We start from the raw sequence: 15,467 nt of genomic DNA on the forward strand, positions 1-15,467 counted from the left end.
TTGGAGGTGCATACACACACTTTTCACCCCATCAGAAATTCTACTACGGTAACAACTACTGACTCCATTATTCATCCAACCCGCATCTTAAAAGGCGCAGCGGAAGAGACATCGACAGCAGCTTCTACGCTCTCAAAACAGAGACGACTCAAAGATGAAGCCGGCTGAACTCCTTTCTTGGAAACAAAAATAAAAAAAAAGCTCCGACAGCAATTCTCCCGCCCTGCCGGCAGAGGCGCTCTTCCCCGCGAAGCCGGGCAGTAGCACAGGACTCTCTGCTCACGGTTTTCCCCTTTGCTGGGAGGCTATTTAATTCCGCTTCCGTGAGAAAGAGCGAGAAGCGCGAAGTGGAAGGGAGGCTCGTCGTCTTCGTTTTGACCTCGCAAGGAAGCGTGGTAGTTTCCTGGCGGTTTATTTTTAATTTGTCTGGTTTTCGCTCTTGCTTCTAATAAGTTGCCCCCTGTTTTGCTCTTGCCAATTGTGCTGTCTTTCCCCCCACCCTCGTTCTACTCTCCTTTTTATAAGCTGTTTTTCTCCCTTTTTCGCCTCTGTAAAATAGTGTAGGGAAGGTGAGTGTTTTACCTGCTGTAATAAAAAATGTAAGGAAACTTGGATTCGGTCGTTTCCAGATATGTTTTGCCTTCCTTCAGATTACCGTGTGTGGATACCGATTCCCTCTGCCCTCCCGTCCTCTTTTTTTCAATCGCCCCAGTTTCCTCGATTCCTCCTATTTAAAAAAAAGTCCGAAATGCCTTAAAGATAAACACAGGCATGACTGTTATAGACACACACACACCTGTAACTACACTCTAGTCTTCAGGTGGACCTCTGAGGTATCCCAGAATTGTTTAAAATAAGGTTGCTACAAGAACAACGTGCCTACCGTCCCTGTCCTATTGTTTCTTTTATTTCTTTTAATTTTTCTTACATGTATCCATGTATTCATAACTGTGTTTTTTACTTATACCTATTATCTTGTAAGCAATTGACAAAAATAAATAAATAAATAAAAATAAATAAATAAATAAAAACAGGCTTAACACAGCTCTCCTCTTTTAGAGCTACTCCCAATCCGTTCGTTTTGAGCTTGTGGCCTCTCTCTTATTAGCAGTGATCGTCAGAAGGTCAGAACAGCAGCTCTCCAGTTTGTTCTGTTCGTAATTTCCATTTTTTTGGTGGTACAAAAAAGTCCCTCTGCCTTTCTCTTTTACTGTTGAGGTTTAGGAATGATGTAGTAAAGTATTCGCTTTGATAGAAATTTGTATTTGCTTTGATAGAAATTCTGCAGAGTTGGGGGAGGGCATGGAAAGGTAAATACAAAAATGTAATTAAAGATGTCTTCTCAGGGCATAGCTTACTTTTGTCTGTTTAAAACATTTGCTCATCTGATTCATTCCAGATAGGTTAGCTAAAACACCTGTCTCTATGATTATGCTATCAGGATAGTGAGAGTTGGAATCAATTTATCTGGAAGGAATCAAAATGGAAAATGCTGTCCATGTAATTATTTTGAACTTAGCAATACAAATATCTAGCATATTATTACAATAGTAGTTAGAAGCATTGGTTTAATGCTGCTATATGAGATATGAGACTTATTCCTCAGCAAGAATACGTCTAACATCACAACATATCCCTATGTTTTCTGGGAAGTTCCCATTCAGTTCAGTAGTGCTTGCTTAAAAGTAAACATCATATTATGAGCTTAACAGTTTATGAGCAATACTGCAATGTTTTGCTTGCTGCTTCATTTATTTTTGTACCAGTAATCTTAACATTTACTAGCTACCCAAATTGCAGTATGCATGCCGTCTTATCCTCTTCTATTCTTGATTGACTTCCTTTTGTGCAATAGCATCACAAGGAGAACTTGGAAACTCTTACTATTGCAAAAGACAGAATATAGCAATGACCACAACAGGTACCAGAATGGCTGGAGGTAGGAAGCAGAGATGTCATGCAGAAGCACAAAAGCAGGTATCAGTAATATGTTCCCATCTCCATTTGCACTCTATCCAAGATCTGGAATTTTTGTGTCCTTTAATTATTGGGACAGAAAGAGTTCAAATACCATTCTAATATCACCACCCATCCTCGGGATCTTTGATACAATAACAAATACGTTAACGTTCATACAAAGTGTCTTGGTCTCATATGTTGTTTAGAAGCGGGTTTTCGAGGGTAGAATGTGTAACTTCCTTTAACTCGACATATTTTTTTAGTTTGAATCTGTAAGCAGTTGCGCACAAACAATATGGAGAATTACATATTTTTATGCTTATTTCTTAGTTTATCATTTTGCCTAATCACACATTACCCTCCAGATTATGTTCAACTCTTGGTTTCTTTTCCTTGTCTTAAATTATGAGCTTATTTCCTTGATTTTCTGTTTATTGGTAGGGTGGAAACATTAAAGAAATAAAAAATGTACAACCTGGCAAAGCAGATGTCTCTGATTGTGTTCGCCAAGAAATTGAAAGCTGTTACCGACTCAAAATGCCTGAAGATTTCTATCATTTCTGGAAATTCTGTGAGGAATTAGAACCCGCCAAGCCATGTGGTAGATATAAATGTTTGTCTTCTCTATATGAATGTTTGTGTGTTTGTACATATATAGGTGTGTGTGTGTGTGTGTGTGTACGTGTACAATTTTATTATAGGCATAATAATATCTTCAAAATTTTGATATTTATTTTAGAAATTTATGAGGCTACCCAACTGTAAAATGACTGTGGGTAGCATCCAGTAAAAGTAATATACCGTATTTATCGGCGTATAACACGCACAGGCGTATAACACGCATCTTCATTTTAAGAGGGAAATTTCAGGAAAAAATTTAAATTTCTAAATAAAAACTTTGAAGCACCGCCCGGCCTCCGCTTGCCTCCGCCGCACCGCCCGGCCTCCGCCGCACCGCCCGGCCTCCGCTTGCCCTCCGCTCGCACTGCCCGGCCTCCGCCGCACCGCCCGGCCTCCGCTTGCCCTCTGCTCGCACCGCCCGGCCTCCGCCGCACCGCCCGGCCTCCGCTTGCCCTCCGCCGCACCGCCCGGCCTCCGCTTGCCCTCCGCCGCACCGCCCGGCCTCCGCTTGCCTCTGCTCGCACCGCCCGGCCTCCGCCGCACCGCCCGGCCTCCGCTGCCCTCCGCCGCACCGCCCGGCCTCCGCTGCCCTCCGCCGCACCGCCCGGCCTCCGCTTGCCCTCCGCTCGCACCGCCCGGCCTCCGCTTGCCCTCTGCTCGCACCGCCCGGCCTCCGCCGCACCGCCCGGCCTCCGCTTGCCCTCCGCCGCACCGCCCGGCCTCCGCCGCACCGCCCGGCCTCCGCTTGCCCTCCGCCGCACCGCCCGGCCTCCGCTGCCCTCCGCTCGCACCGCCCGGCCTCCGCCGCACCGCCCGGCCTCCGCTTGCCCTCCGCCGCACCGCCCGGCCTCCGCTTGCCCTCTGCTCGCACCGCCCGGCCTCCGCTTGCCCTCTGCTCGCACCGCCCGGCCTCCGCTCGCACCGCCCGGCCTCCGCTGCCCTCCGCTCGCACCGCCTGCCTCCGCTCGCACCGCCCGGCCTCCGCTTGCCCTCCGCTCGCACCGCCCGGCCTCCGCCGCACCGCCCGGCCTCCGCTTGCCCTCCGCTCGCACCGCCCGGCCTCCGCTTGCCCCTCCGCCGCACCGCCCGGCCTCCGCTTGCCCTCTGCTCGCACCGCCCGGCCTCCGCTCGCACCGCCCGGCCTCCGCTTGCCCTCCGCCGCACCGCCCGGCCTCCGCTGCCCTCTGCTCGCACCGCCCCGGCCTCCGCTGGCTTCTTAACATTATATCGGCGTATAACACGCATACATCATTTGCCCCTATTTTCAGGGGAAAAAGTGCGTGTTATACGCCGATAAATACGATAATTAAAATTAAAAAGTCCGCCCCCCTCCGGTAAAGCAGACATTAAAATACAAATTTGCTACCAACTCTAACCCAATTCCTATGAAAAGAACCAGGTTTTCAATGCTCTTTTGAACATAATCAGAATGGAGACAAGATGGAGGAGAGGGAATTACTCTCCAGAAAGCAGGTGTTGTGACCAAGAAGGTACACTTCCTAGGTCCCATCAGGTAAAATTACTTAATTGATGGGATCTGGAGCATGCCAGCTTGCCTGATTGGCTCACTTGACTTCTCACTTGACAGATTGGACTTGACCACAAAGAACAAAGGGGAACCTCTGTTCAATGTCTTTCAGTCCCATATGGTTGACTAGACGGATGCTACGGTTGATACTATGGTTTGATACTATTTAATATCAGTAGTAGTCCTTTCCACATGCAATATAAAATGTATTTATCCTTCATCTTCTAATAATCACCATCTCATGTCAATCAGCATGTTCAGTTCTGGGGGGGGAGGGGTGTGTGTGCCATTTTGGGCTTATTTTTTTATTTTACCAGTCTTTTAATTCTTCCATGTTTGCTGAACTATAGCGCTCTGTATAGAGAGCAATTTTGGCTTTTTAAGGATTTGACTCTAATCTTTGAGAACAGAGAGAATTATAGATATATAAAGCATACATTATATGAAAACAATAACTGTTTTGTATATTTAATGTATTTAAAACTGGCTGTAGGAAACATACTACAGAACTTAAACCCAGAACTTTTCATGTAATGTAGATCAGAAATCCAATATTTTTTTTTTAGTTAGTCTTTATTTTCTCCAACCTTTGTGTAACATAACCAAGGTAGTTATGTTAATTGAAGTTTGGTTTGTTTTTGCCTTGATCTTGGTTGTGTATATTATTTTCATTGTTGGTTGTATTTTATACTATAACTGTTGTTAGCTGCCCAGGGTCGATGTGGTCAGATAAGCAGACATATAAACTGAATAGAATAAACAAATAGTACTTTATTTTGTAAGCTTAATGAGAAGGTGAATCCAAAGTGTTAGCTGCAACCTTTCCATTAATCCTAGGAGCAGAAAGTATAGTAGATAAATAAAAACAATAGCACCTTTTAAATAATTTTAAATGTATATTTTGTATATTTATAGTTATTATGAAACAATAGGTGTTTTTATGTTGTAGACGCTCTCAAATCAAGTATTGGACTTCAGCTTGTTGGACCATATGACTTACTTTCTGGAAAACACATAAACACAAATAAATCAAAAATAAATTTCAACCTTCATTGGAGATTTTTTTATGATCCTCCTGAATTTCAGACAATTATTGTTGGAGAGAGCAAAACACAATATCATATGGGATATTTCAGGTAAGAAATACCTTGGCCCCCAAAGGGGACAGTTATATCTTAAATGTTCTTCTTGCTGTTGCTTTAAAATAATGAGCAGGGCATTACTGAGTTTTCCTTTTTAAGATCTTTTCATTCAACAGGATATAAAGTTGAAAAACATTTCTAACATAAAAATGTTGAGATAATCAAAAGGTATGTTGTCTATCTTGGTGTGGCATTAGGATGTTTAATTCATATGTACTTGCCAAGAATATTTTAGAATAGAATAAGTCATTTTGCCAAGTTTGCTGGCATGTTGTTATTTATTTTGCAGGTGAATTTTGAGTTGGTATCTTCAAAATCTATTGTATTTGTGCTAGATTGTATTATCCAGTTTTGACTTAGGCAACCTAGCTTACAAAATTCATTTTATTGTTTTAAAAAAGATTTTTGTTCTTTTAGCAATTTAGAATGATCCGGTACAACAGAATTTACTTTCATTATACTGATTGTCAATATACAAAATGTTTGTTATGTAACAAACGTTCGTTATCCATTGTGGATGTATTTTTGTAAAATCTGTTCTCCATAAAAAGCTGTTTTCCAATGTAGCAAATTGCAATATTGTCTTTTTTACTTTTTAATAATTTAAATTAATTTAATAATAATTTAATAATTCTTGATAAAATTTGAGATCTTATTAGGTACACTTTAAATTTACAGTCCATTCGTCCTCCTGACAATGTTGATCCAGCTGTGCTAGGGGTAATCAACTAGATTTCATAAAGTAATCATCTGATCTGGAAGCAATTTGGATTGTTCTGATTGGAATCCCATGTCTGAAACATTAAATATTTACAGTTTGAAGGATTCCTTTCAAAATTTTCAGTTTAAAGGATCGGTCTTGCATGTATCTTTTTAGATACTTTTTTGGTAGAAAAAACAGTGTTTGAGAAATCTCTAGTAACATAGCTGCTTCAGCTCTAATTCTTAAATTGTGTTCAGTTTTAATATCTTGTATATTTTATAGAGATATACCAGATCAACTGCCAGTGTGGGTTGGTGAAACTGAAACCCAGAAAGGCTGTACAATTTATCAAGTTGGTGACAATATATTTGCAGCTGTAAAGTAAGAATTTAACATTTTCATCCTGTAAAAAGAGGTTAATTTGGAAATAGCAGTCTCAGTTTGCACGGGACTTTTTTTTTCTTCTACTCACATATAATTAATGCTATGTAGCTTTGTGCCATTTGAATTAGGAAAATACACCCCCACTTCAGTATATTTTACATGTTCTTACTTTGAGAAAATGATTTCGTGGGTAAAGTACTGAGGTGAAGCTTATTCTTGTCCTCTTTTAAAACTGAATACAAGTCACTGTTAACAGAATCCTCTTGCTTGTACAAAAAAACTGTTGCAATATAATCCCTATTTATAAAAGTCAAAATCTATCTCATGATCCAGAAAAAGGTGCTGCACTTTTTTTTATTTATGGCAGGAATTTGTACTTGGCTCAGAATTTAATGGTAGAATATTGCTTAGTTTGCTTCTCAAAATTTCTTATTCAAATAGTTCAGCAGCATAGTTTACATGTTATTTGCTGCTATACACTAATTTGAGAATATTTTGGACAACCATGTAATATTTTTAATCTGTAAAATATTTTCTACAAAGTATGGCTGAATTCTGCTTTTCTGTTGCATTTCTATGAATTGCATTGTTCATTAATGCATTGTAAGAAACTTTCACATAGTTTATATTCTGGTTTGGAATATTGGAGGATGTATATATTACTTTCCATATTTAATCTTTCTGAATATAGTGATGTGAAAATAATTTGTGTATGTTTTTAGCTGTTTGCTGCAAAATATATTCAGCCACATTTTTAGTAGTTTGCTGAAAAATATGTATAACAAAAATTTTTATTATTGTGATGGGCTTTTGCTTGTCTCAGCTTAGCATAAAATGTGATTTTTAAGAGTGAATATCCCAAAAGTGCTTTTTTCAAGAGAGAACGGGACTTTTGGGTTTTCTTTGAAGATATTTCGATTCTCATCCAAAAAGCTTCTTAGATGAGAGGTGAAACAACTTCAAAGAAAAACCAGAAAGTCCAGTTGCCTTTTGAAAAAAGCACCTTTGGAACAAACATGACCTAGATGACTGAGAATCTCCATAACACTTAAGAGTTAATGTTCCACAGAAAATTTTTGAATCAGCCTACTTACAGGGTTGTTTTACATATGGCTATGAAAGGATGAAGATTTTATCTGGTGCCTATTTGTTTAGAAACAGCTATTTAGTTATTAGTAAAATTCCTTTCATAGAACTACTAGAAAAACATTACCATCTCTATAAATTTTTCATAGTACTTCTGATAATTTGCTAGCACTTCTGATCATTAGAAGTCTATTCTGGTACACAGGAGCAACTTTGGGGATTTCTACTAATTGTACTGTTTTGATGTGTGCTTCTGTTAGCTAGTAAAGGCATCTTTGAGTTTTTTCAAGACGAATGAACTGTAGGATTTTGTGCTCTTTTGTTTCAGGTTATTTTTGTCTAAAAAGCTTAAAGAACTGACTAACAAAAAGAGAGGTGGCCTATTAAGGGACATAGATGAAAAACTAACTAAAACAGCAAAACAATTGGGTTACTCATTGGAACAAAAAAGCTTGAAGGTGAAACAGCGAGATAAGAAGGTAAGATTTGATTTTTCCAAACTTAGTAAATTTTAATACAGCATTTATCTTTTTCCTAGTTTGTGCTAAAATATGTTTACTCCTAAGGCTCCTCCAAAACCAGAGAATCACATTTAATTATTGTGATCAACACAGTAAAAAGTTGAATTCATAGCTAGTATAAATGGCAACAAGCATGCTGTAAATATTACAGATAACTTTAAAGGATGTTACCACCCAGTCTTAAAAAGGTAAAATATATTTATTTAAGAATGGAATTAATCAGAAAATACTGCTTCATGTTTATTGAACTCCAGATAATATTAGGAACTGATTGGCTATCAGATTTTTTGGGCTGACAATGTAGCAAATTTAAGGATTCATTAATGATTTGGCATTTTACACCCTGTTTGGTTTCAAGCTATAGCATATATTAATACAAGCTGGGTGAGGGGAGGTGTAACCAATATATGAATGTATATTCATGAATATACCGTGTTTCTCCAACAATACGGCCTCCCCCAATAGGAAGTCCCAGCATGTTTTATAGGCATAAAATCAAATTAAGCTCCTCTCCCAAATTAAGGCCTATATTAAACATGCGAAATGGCGGGGGGGGTGGGGGCTTGCCGTTAGGAAGTACTTTTGCATACCCAGATATGGCGCTGCCTGCGTTGACCTCAGCGTTGGTGGGGCACTTCGTATCGGGAGACCTTCCGCCACTGTTGCTTTCCCTTCTCCCCATGCTGCCGCGGCATTTAGAGCAACACCACGGTGTTTGGTGCAGCCACGCGCGGCCAGCCAGGGATCCTCCCTGAACCGGAGCCCGGCAGAGACACTCAGCTTCAGGCGCTCCTGTCACCGCCTTCCCGGGCATCGTTCCAAGGCAAAGCCTATTCTTTTAAAAACGACGCCCTACTACCGGTACGACAAAGCCTCCCTTGGCCGAGAGGCAGTGCTGCTTCCCTGGCCAGCAGGTCCGGCAGAGAGAGCCCGAAGCCACCCGTCCTTTCCACCCCTCACCCAGCCCATCCCCGTCCCCATGCATCTCCAAACGAGCTGGCAGCTCCAAACGCTGCAGCGGCACGAGCATCGGGCAGAGGCACTCACTCGGCGGGGCTCAGCTCGGAGGACGACGCACCGGCCAGGGAAGCAGCGCTGCTGTCACCTTGCCTCCCTGTCCATGTGTGGGCGCTATCACTGCCTCGGGCGGCCTCTCCTGGTGGCCCCTTCAGGTTTGGGCTGGAGCGACTTGGGAAGGAAGCCAAGCTCAGGTTGGCCCAGCTCTTTCGCTTGGCAGGCGGGCACGCACCCGTGGCTCACTTTCCCGGCTCTGGCGCGGCCCTGGCGGGATGAATGGAGGGCCCAGCGGGGAGGCGCTTGCTGCCTTGGCCAGAGCTCCGCCACCAGGCGGGAGGGCCCGCCTGTCAGCTGCGCTCTTTGCACTCTACCCAGTGCCAGGCAGGGATGGCAGTTGGGCGCTTCTCCCGGGGTGGGCCGATCCTGTGCTGCGGCCCCGGGAGATTTGCCTCCTCACGTGGGGTTGGGCTGCCCTCTCAGGCAGGGGAGGCTTTGTCATACTGGTAGTAGGACGTCGTTTTTAAAAGAATAGGCTTTTCTGTTTATATTCTGGTGCCATTTGAATTAGATGAATAGGCTTCGCCCCCTCCCCTCCACCAGCAATGAGCCCAGGTCGGAGGAAGAGGAGGGGGCTCCGGGCACCTGGCCATTGCACTGTGCCCCATCCTTAACAAAGCAGAGCCCTGAGAGGGATGAGAAAACTGACACCGCCGCCCTGTTCCGGGCCTTTGAACTGGATGGTGAGTGCAGACTTGCTCACTCTGCCACCTCCCACCACCACCAGCCGGTACTTTTCCTGCCCCGGGCCATCCCTACCGCTTGTGGCCATCGAAGAAGAGCCCAGGCCAGGAGAGGCAAGCTGGAAGGTGCAGGAGCAAGTAGTGCCAAGCTCCCTCACCTTCCAGCCATCTCAATTGCCACTTCAGCCTGCCTGTGCCACCAGCCTGCTCTTGCTGCAACAGCATCATTACCTTGTCCTGGCCGGCGAGGGGTGCACTGTTTTTTGCACGTTGCACCATCCACAAATTTGCACATTACAGGTGCCAGCCCCTATGGCAGAGTTTTCCAACCCCACCATGGGACGGTCCCATATTCCAGAGCTGCAGTAGTCACAAGACTGGCCCTTTGGTCATCCTGGAGCAGTTCATCCATGGTAGGCCAGTGCAGAGGCCAGTTCTGTGACTACTGCAGCTCTGGAATATGGGACCAACTTTCCCACTAATGTCAGCAAGACACCGTCAGTCAAAATTCATATTAGTGGTCCGCAGGATTTGAAATTATGAGTTTGGTGGTTCCTGAGGTCCAAAAGGGTGGCAACCCCTGATCTAATGAGTGTAAGCTTGCCATTTGTTTGATAAGACAGTTTATAGGAGAGATGAAATCAGAGGGTAATTATTAGTGGCATTCCTAGGCAATAATCAATTTACCTAAAAGTCTTTCCTTCTCTTTCAAATTAACAGGATATCTTTACTTAAATGTACACTTGACTTATTAATCAAATAAACAATAAAAGCAAAATATATGCTTGGTATTTGAAGACTAGTGTGTTTGCACAAATATCTAATGTTAAGGTTTGTAAAGTACTTGGGTTTTTGGTTTTTTTTTCAAAACAGGTAGTAACAAAGACATTTCACGGAGCTGGTTTAGTTGTTCCTATAGATAAGAATAATGTTGGATACAGAGAGCTTCCTGAAACAAATGGTAGGTATTGTAGAGCTTTTCTCAAAATACAAAATTAAGAAAACTTCCATTTAGCCATTGTTAATGGTGTGCATTTAGACATTTGACTACAGCCAAATGCCTTTAAAAGGAAACAATGAACATATCTTCCCAGTGTCTTATCAGAATGGACAGGAATATTTTTTTAAGGCATAAAGTTAGTAATTAGGTTTCACCTCATGGTTTTATCTAATAAGGCCATATATAAAAACAGAATTCCATAGCAGACAAATAATTATTAAGACATGATGTCTTAATAATTATTTGTCTGTGCTATGGAATTCTGTTTTTATATATGACCTTATTAGAAACAGGATGTTCTTATACTGAGCATATCATTAAAAGCACTATAGTATTTGCTATAGCAACAACTGAATGTCTGTCCTGAAACTCATTAGGCTAGACTTAGATTGGTTGCATTTATTGTTGGGACCATTGTCATAATTTAAATCCCATTGGTTTCAGTGGGACTTTAGGTTGTAATTCTGCACTTATTTTGTAAGATAGGTGATGGAAAATAATACTAATTAACCTCCATTTTATATTAATATTGACCAGGAATATGATACTATCAAAATCTTGAAAGATCTGTGGTATAGATTAGCATATATTATGCAGTTAAAATGATTTTCCTTTAAAATAATACATATATTGCATGTATTGCAGAGAATAATATAGAGGTGTGCAGTGCTTATTTGATTTGGAAGAGGTGCTTCCAAATGTAAAGCAATGTGACGCACAAAGCACAAGAAACAGGTTGCAGCTGCTTTAATGAATTGCAGGCAGTTACAATTTGTGCTCCTGTGCATCCCAAACACATCTCTAAAATCAAATTTTAAAAACTGTATAGTCCTAGAATATATTGTAATATAGTTCTCATGGAATCTTTTTCTTCGTAGCAAATCTCAAAAGAATTTGTAAAACCATTGTAGATGCTCCTAATGATGACCAAAGATTGAAAGCCTTTGCTCCTATTCAGGAAATGTTAACTTTTGTTCATTTTGCGAATGATGAATGCGACTATGGAATGGGATATGAACTGGGCATAGACCTCTTCTGCTGTGGGTCACATGTAAGTTCATGTTTTTCTGTGTAGTACTGTATTTTTTGCACTATAAGACGCTCCAGATGCACTTAGCTTTTGGGTTCGGCAGCAATAGGTGGTGGCGGTGGCGATCCCTGCCTGCAATGGGCCAAAAATGAGATGCGCGGAGGCCGAAAATGGGGGACACGGAGGCGGCGATAGGTGGTGGCAGCAATTGGTGGCAATCCCTGCAGCCTGGAGTAGCTGATCAGCGGTATTCCGGGAGACTGATCCAATCGCCAGTCAGCTGCTTGTGCTAAATCAGGCTGTGCTGAAGCTGACCAGGCTGTTTGCTGCAAGGAGGCAAATTGCTGGGAGGCAGAGGCTGAAGGATGGGTGCTGGCAGGTGGGTGGGCTTCAGCAACATTTGCTCTGTAAGACGCACAGACATTTCCACCCACTTTTTCTGGGGTGGGGAGTGCATCTTATAGTTCAAAAAATACGGTAATTGAGATATGAATCATTGTCTCTATCATAAGTGGCTCTGAAATAAATTGACTCCAAAAGTTCAGTAGTCCAAAAGGTGCTTTTTCAAAAGGCAACTAGATTTCGTTCTTCTTTGAAGACATCTTGCTTCTGATCCAAGAAGCTTCTTCAGTTCAGTCAGAACTTAAGAAGCTTGTTGGATAAGCGAAAGGTCTTCAAGGAAAAACAAAGTCCAGTTGCCTTTTGGAAAAGCACTTTTGCGGCAACTGAATGACTGAAAATCTCCATAGACAAAGGTTCAGTAGAGAATAGCTATCTATATAATAATTTCAGTGCTTAAGAAATTGAGAAAAAGGTGGAAATGAGAAACAAAGCATTTTATGTTGCTCTGAAATGCATTATCAATTTCAATAAAACCATTACCATTGTCTTTTAATTTTTTGCAGTATTTTCACAAGATTATCAGCCACCTGTTGCCTCTTGCATATAGTCTGCTGAAAAGAGATCTGTTTGCAGAGATAATTGAAGCTCATTTAGCTAATAGAAGAAAAGAGAAGGTAGATCTACTTGCAGCATGATAAACACTAAAATACTGTAAAATACTATTTGTGAATTTTAAATGTTTTTTCTACTAATGTGTACTTATTGTGTGATAAATAAACATTTTTTCTAAATGAGTTATTTTGGCTATAGAATCTAAATTATATCAATCATTAATATCTTTTTAGTTTCTAATATAACTTTCACTGAAGATTAATAAAACCCTGTACATTCCTTAATAAGTTGCTATATGAAGACAAACTTTTTCAAAAGTTTCCAATATATAAGAGGTTGTCATAAAGAAGAGGGAGTTAACCTATTCGCCAAAACACCTGACAGCTGGACAAGAAGCAATGGGTGGAAAAAATCAAGGACAGTAGCAACCTAGAACTAAGGAGAAATTTCCTGACAGAACAATCAATCAGTGGAACAAGCTTGTCTTCAGAAGTTGTGAATGCTCCAATATTGGAAAATATTCATGGGAAAAATATTCACGACTAAATGTAATACAAATATTCTTCTTCATGAATATTTTTATTCCCTGGCACTTGGAACACATTGCTATTTCTGAAATTTTGTATAGTGTTTATAGTTTATACTGTAGTTTAGGTATATTTTTGGAAATTCATTACTGCACACAGATTTTAGCTTGCTTTAAAACCTGGTAATTTGAACTATTTACAGTGGATATAAAAAGCCTATATATAATACCTGTTAAAAAGCCAGGTGTTTAACATGTTAAAAAAATCTGGCCAAATCATTTTAGAAATTTTTCCACATTTAATATAACATACAAGCTATACAATTCAGTTGAAATACTGAATCCTTTAGGGAGGAAATAATGTACAATGTGGTATCAATGTGAATATCTTAAGACTTTGTTTAAGCATCTTTTGATTTTCTGACAGCATTCAATTTTTTGAGGTAGGAGCCAAACATGATATATCTTGCCTTGGACATCTGCCACTCTTCTGTGCTCCACAATTGTCTGATTGCGAGGGGATCTCCTATGCACACCTCTCTTCGGGTCACCCCACAGATTTTCAATTGGATTTGGTCCAGACTCTGACTGGGCCATTCCAAAAATTTGGTCTTTTTTCTGGTGAAGCCATTCTTTTGTCAATTTGGAAGTATGCTTTAGGGTCATTGTCATGTTGAAAGTGACATTCCTCTTCGCCTTCAGTATTTTATCAGAGGTCTGAAGGTTTTGTCAAAATTGATGTTTGGAACTGTAATTCCTTCCCATCTTGATCATGGCTTTTGATGTAAGAGGCAACTGAGTATCAGAAAACTACTAGAACAGCTGAATTTTATATGGGCTTGATCAGAGTCACTGTAATTGATGGCAGGCGTGTACTATTTAACATGAGTTTGAATGTGATAGGCTAAGACACATCCATACTTATGAGAGTGTATGAACACTTACACAATCATACCTGTGTTTCCCCAAGAACAAGATTGGGTCTTATTTTGGGCCCCAAAATAAGCACGATATTTTATTTTTGGGGAGTCTTATTCCCTCCCAACCTTATCCGCCCCCAATGTACAGGAGGCCCACTTTTTTTGATTGTTCACACCGAGGCAGTGCAGTGCGCCAATGCCACACTGAAAATAACGTGATTTTTCATGCTGCTTGCAAGCCCTACCCTGGAAATAAGCCCTAGTTAAGAACATCAGCAAGGGGAAATAATAAAGTACAATACCATTTCCCCCCAAAATAAGACCTATCCCGAAAAGGCAGTGTTTTTATGCATGCACCTAATATAAGCTAGCACATATGTGTGAAGGGAACCTTTACCTTAATATAAGCCCTACCCCCAAAAAACAGCTCTACTTAAGAGGCTGCACAGCCATCCATTTTGTCTGGTTGCTCATAGTACCGCAGGGGGTGAAGCTGCCCTATGTACCCCACACCAGCTTACTTCAGGGCCCTTGCAGGCAGGCCACCCACAATGCGGCATTCACAGCAGCAGCACTGGCAGCCATGTGCAGCAGGAGCCCATGTAGTCACCATCCCACTTCTGCTTGCCACAGCCACAACTGAGCAGGAGGCTAAGAGACGACATGCCAGTGCCACGGCTACAAGGCAAGGTAGGAGGATGGAGCTACTCTACGCATACTGCATTGGCTTACTTCAGGGACCCTGCAGCCAGGCCATCCATGCCCTGACACCTGCCTTGCCTTGCGGCTGCAGAACCAACAAACTGCTCGGCCTCCTGCTCCGTTGCAGCCATCGGCAAGCAGAAGTGGGTGGCGGCTATGTGGGCACATGCTACAGATGGCTGCCAGTGCTGCCGCTGTGAGGTGTTGGGGTGTGGATGATCTGGCTGTGGGAGCCCTGAGATAAGCTGATGCAAGGCACATGGGACAGCTCCACCCTACCATGATACCGTGAGGAACCAGACAGAATAGATGGCTGTGCAGCCTCTCAAGTAGGGCTTATTTTGGGGGGGGGGGTAGAGCTTATATTAGGTGCGTACAAAAACACGCTAGACCTTATTTTCGGGGGTAGGTCTTATTATCTCCCCTTGCTGATGACACTTTTAACTAGGGGTTATTTTGCAAGCAAGAAAAATCAGGCTAGGTCTTATTTTCGGGAAACCCGTTATTTGGCAGCATGAAGAGAAAAAAATGAATTATCAAATTCTATTTTTCAGGGTCTGTCAGTTTTGTTGGCACAAGTCTGAATCTAATTTGATGCATTCATTACTTTCACAGTCATCTATTGATAACTATC

General features: G+C 41.7%; 1 protein-coding gene across 4 annotated transcripts; it reads left to right on the top strand.

Moving 5' to 3' along the window:
- The first annotated feature begins 325 nt into the window (after positions 1–325).
- HPF1 (histone PARylation factor 1) lies at positions 326–12,867 on the top strand. 4 transcript variants are annotated; one of them, XM_087963343.1, is made up of 9 exons: positions 326–569; positions 1,856–1,977; positions 2,401–2,560; positions 5,058–5,244; positions 6,236–6,334; positions 7,752–7,902; positions 10,575–10,662; positions 11,580–11,752; positions 12,637–12,867. In XM_087963343.1, exons 2-9 carry the CDS (start codon positions 1,909–1,911, stop codon positions 12,766–12,768), a joined length of 1,059 nt encoding a protein of 352 aa, XP_087819469.1. In that variant the 5' UTR covers positions 326–569; positions 1,856–1,908; the 3' UTR covers positions 12,769–12,867. The 4 variants fall into 4 exon arrangements, with proteins under 4 accessions (XP_087819469.1, XP_087819470.1, XP_026534661.1 ...); XM_087963344.1 differs by having other exon boundaries at positions 326–398; XM_026678876.2 differs by having other exon boundaries at positions 326–395.
- The last annotated feature ends 2,600 nt before the right edge of the window (positions 12,868–15,467 follow it).

The sequence above is a fragment of the Notechis scutatus genome, chromosome 4, assembly GCF_049901735.1.
Source record: "Notechis scutatus isolate UNSWTSFEM ecotype Mainland chromosome 4, rNotScu1.2, whole genome shotgun sequence".
Lineage (NCBI taxonomy): Eukaryota > Metazoa > Chordata > Lepidosauria > Squamata > Elapidae > Notechis > Notechis scutatus.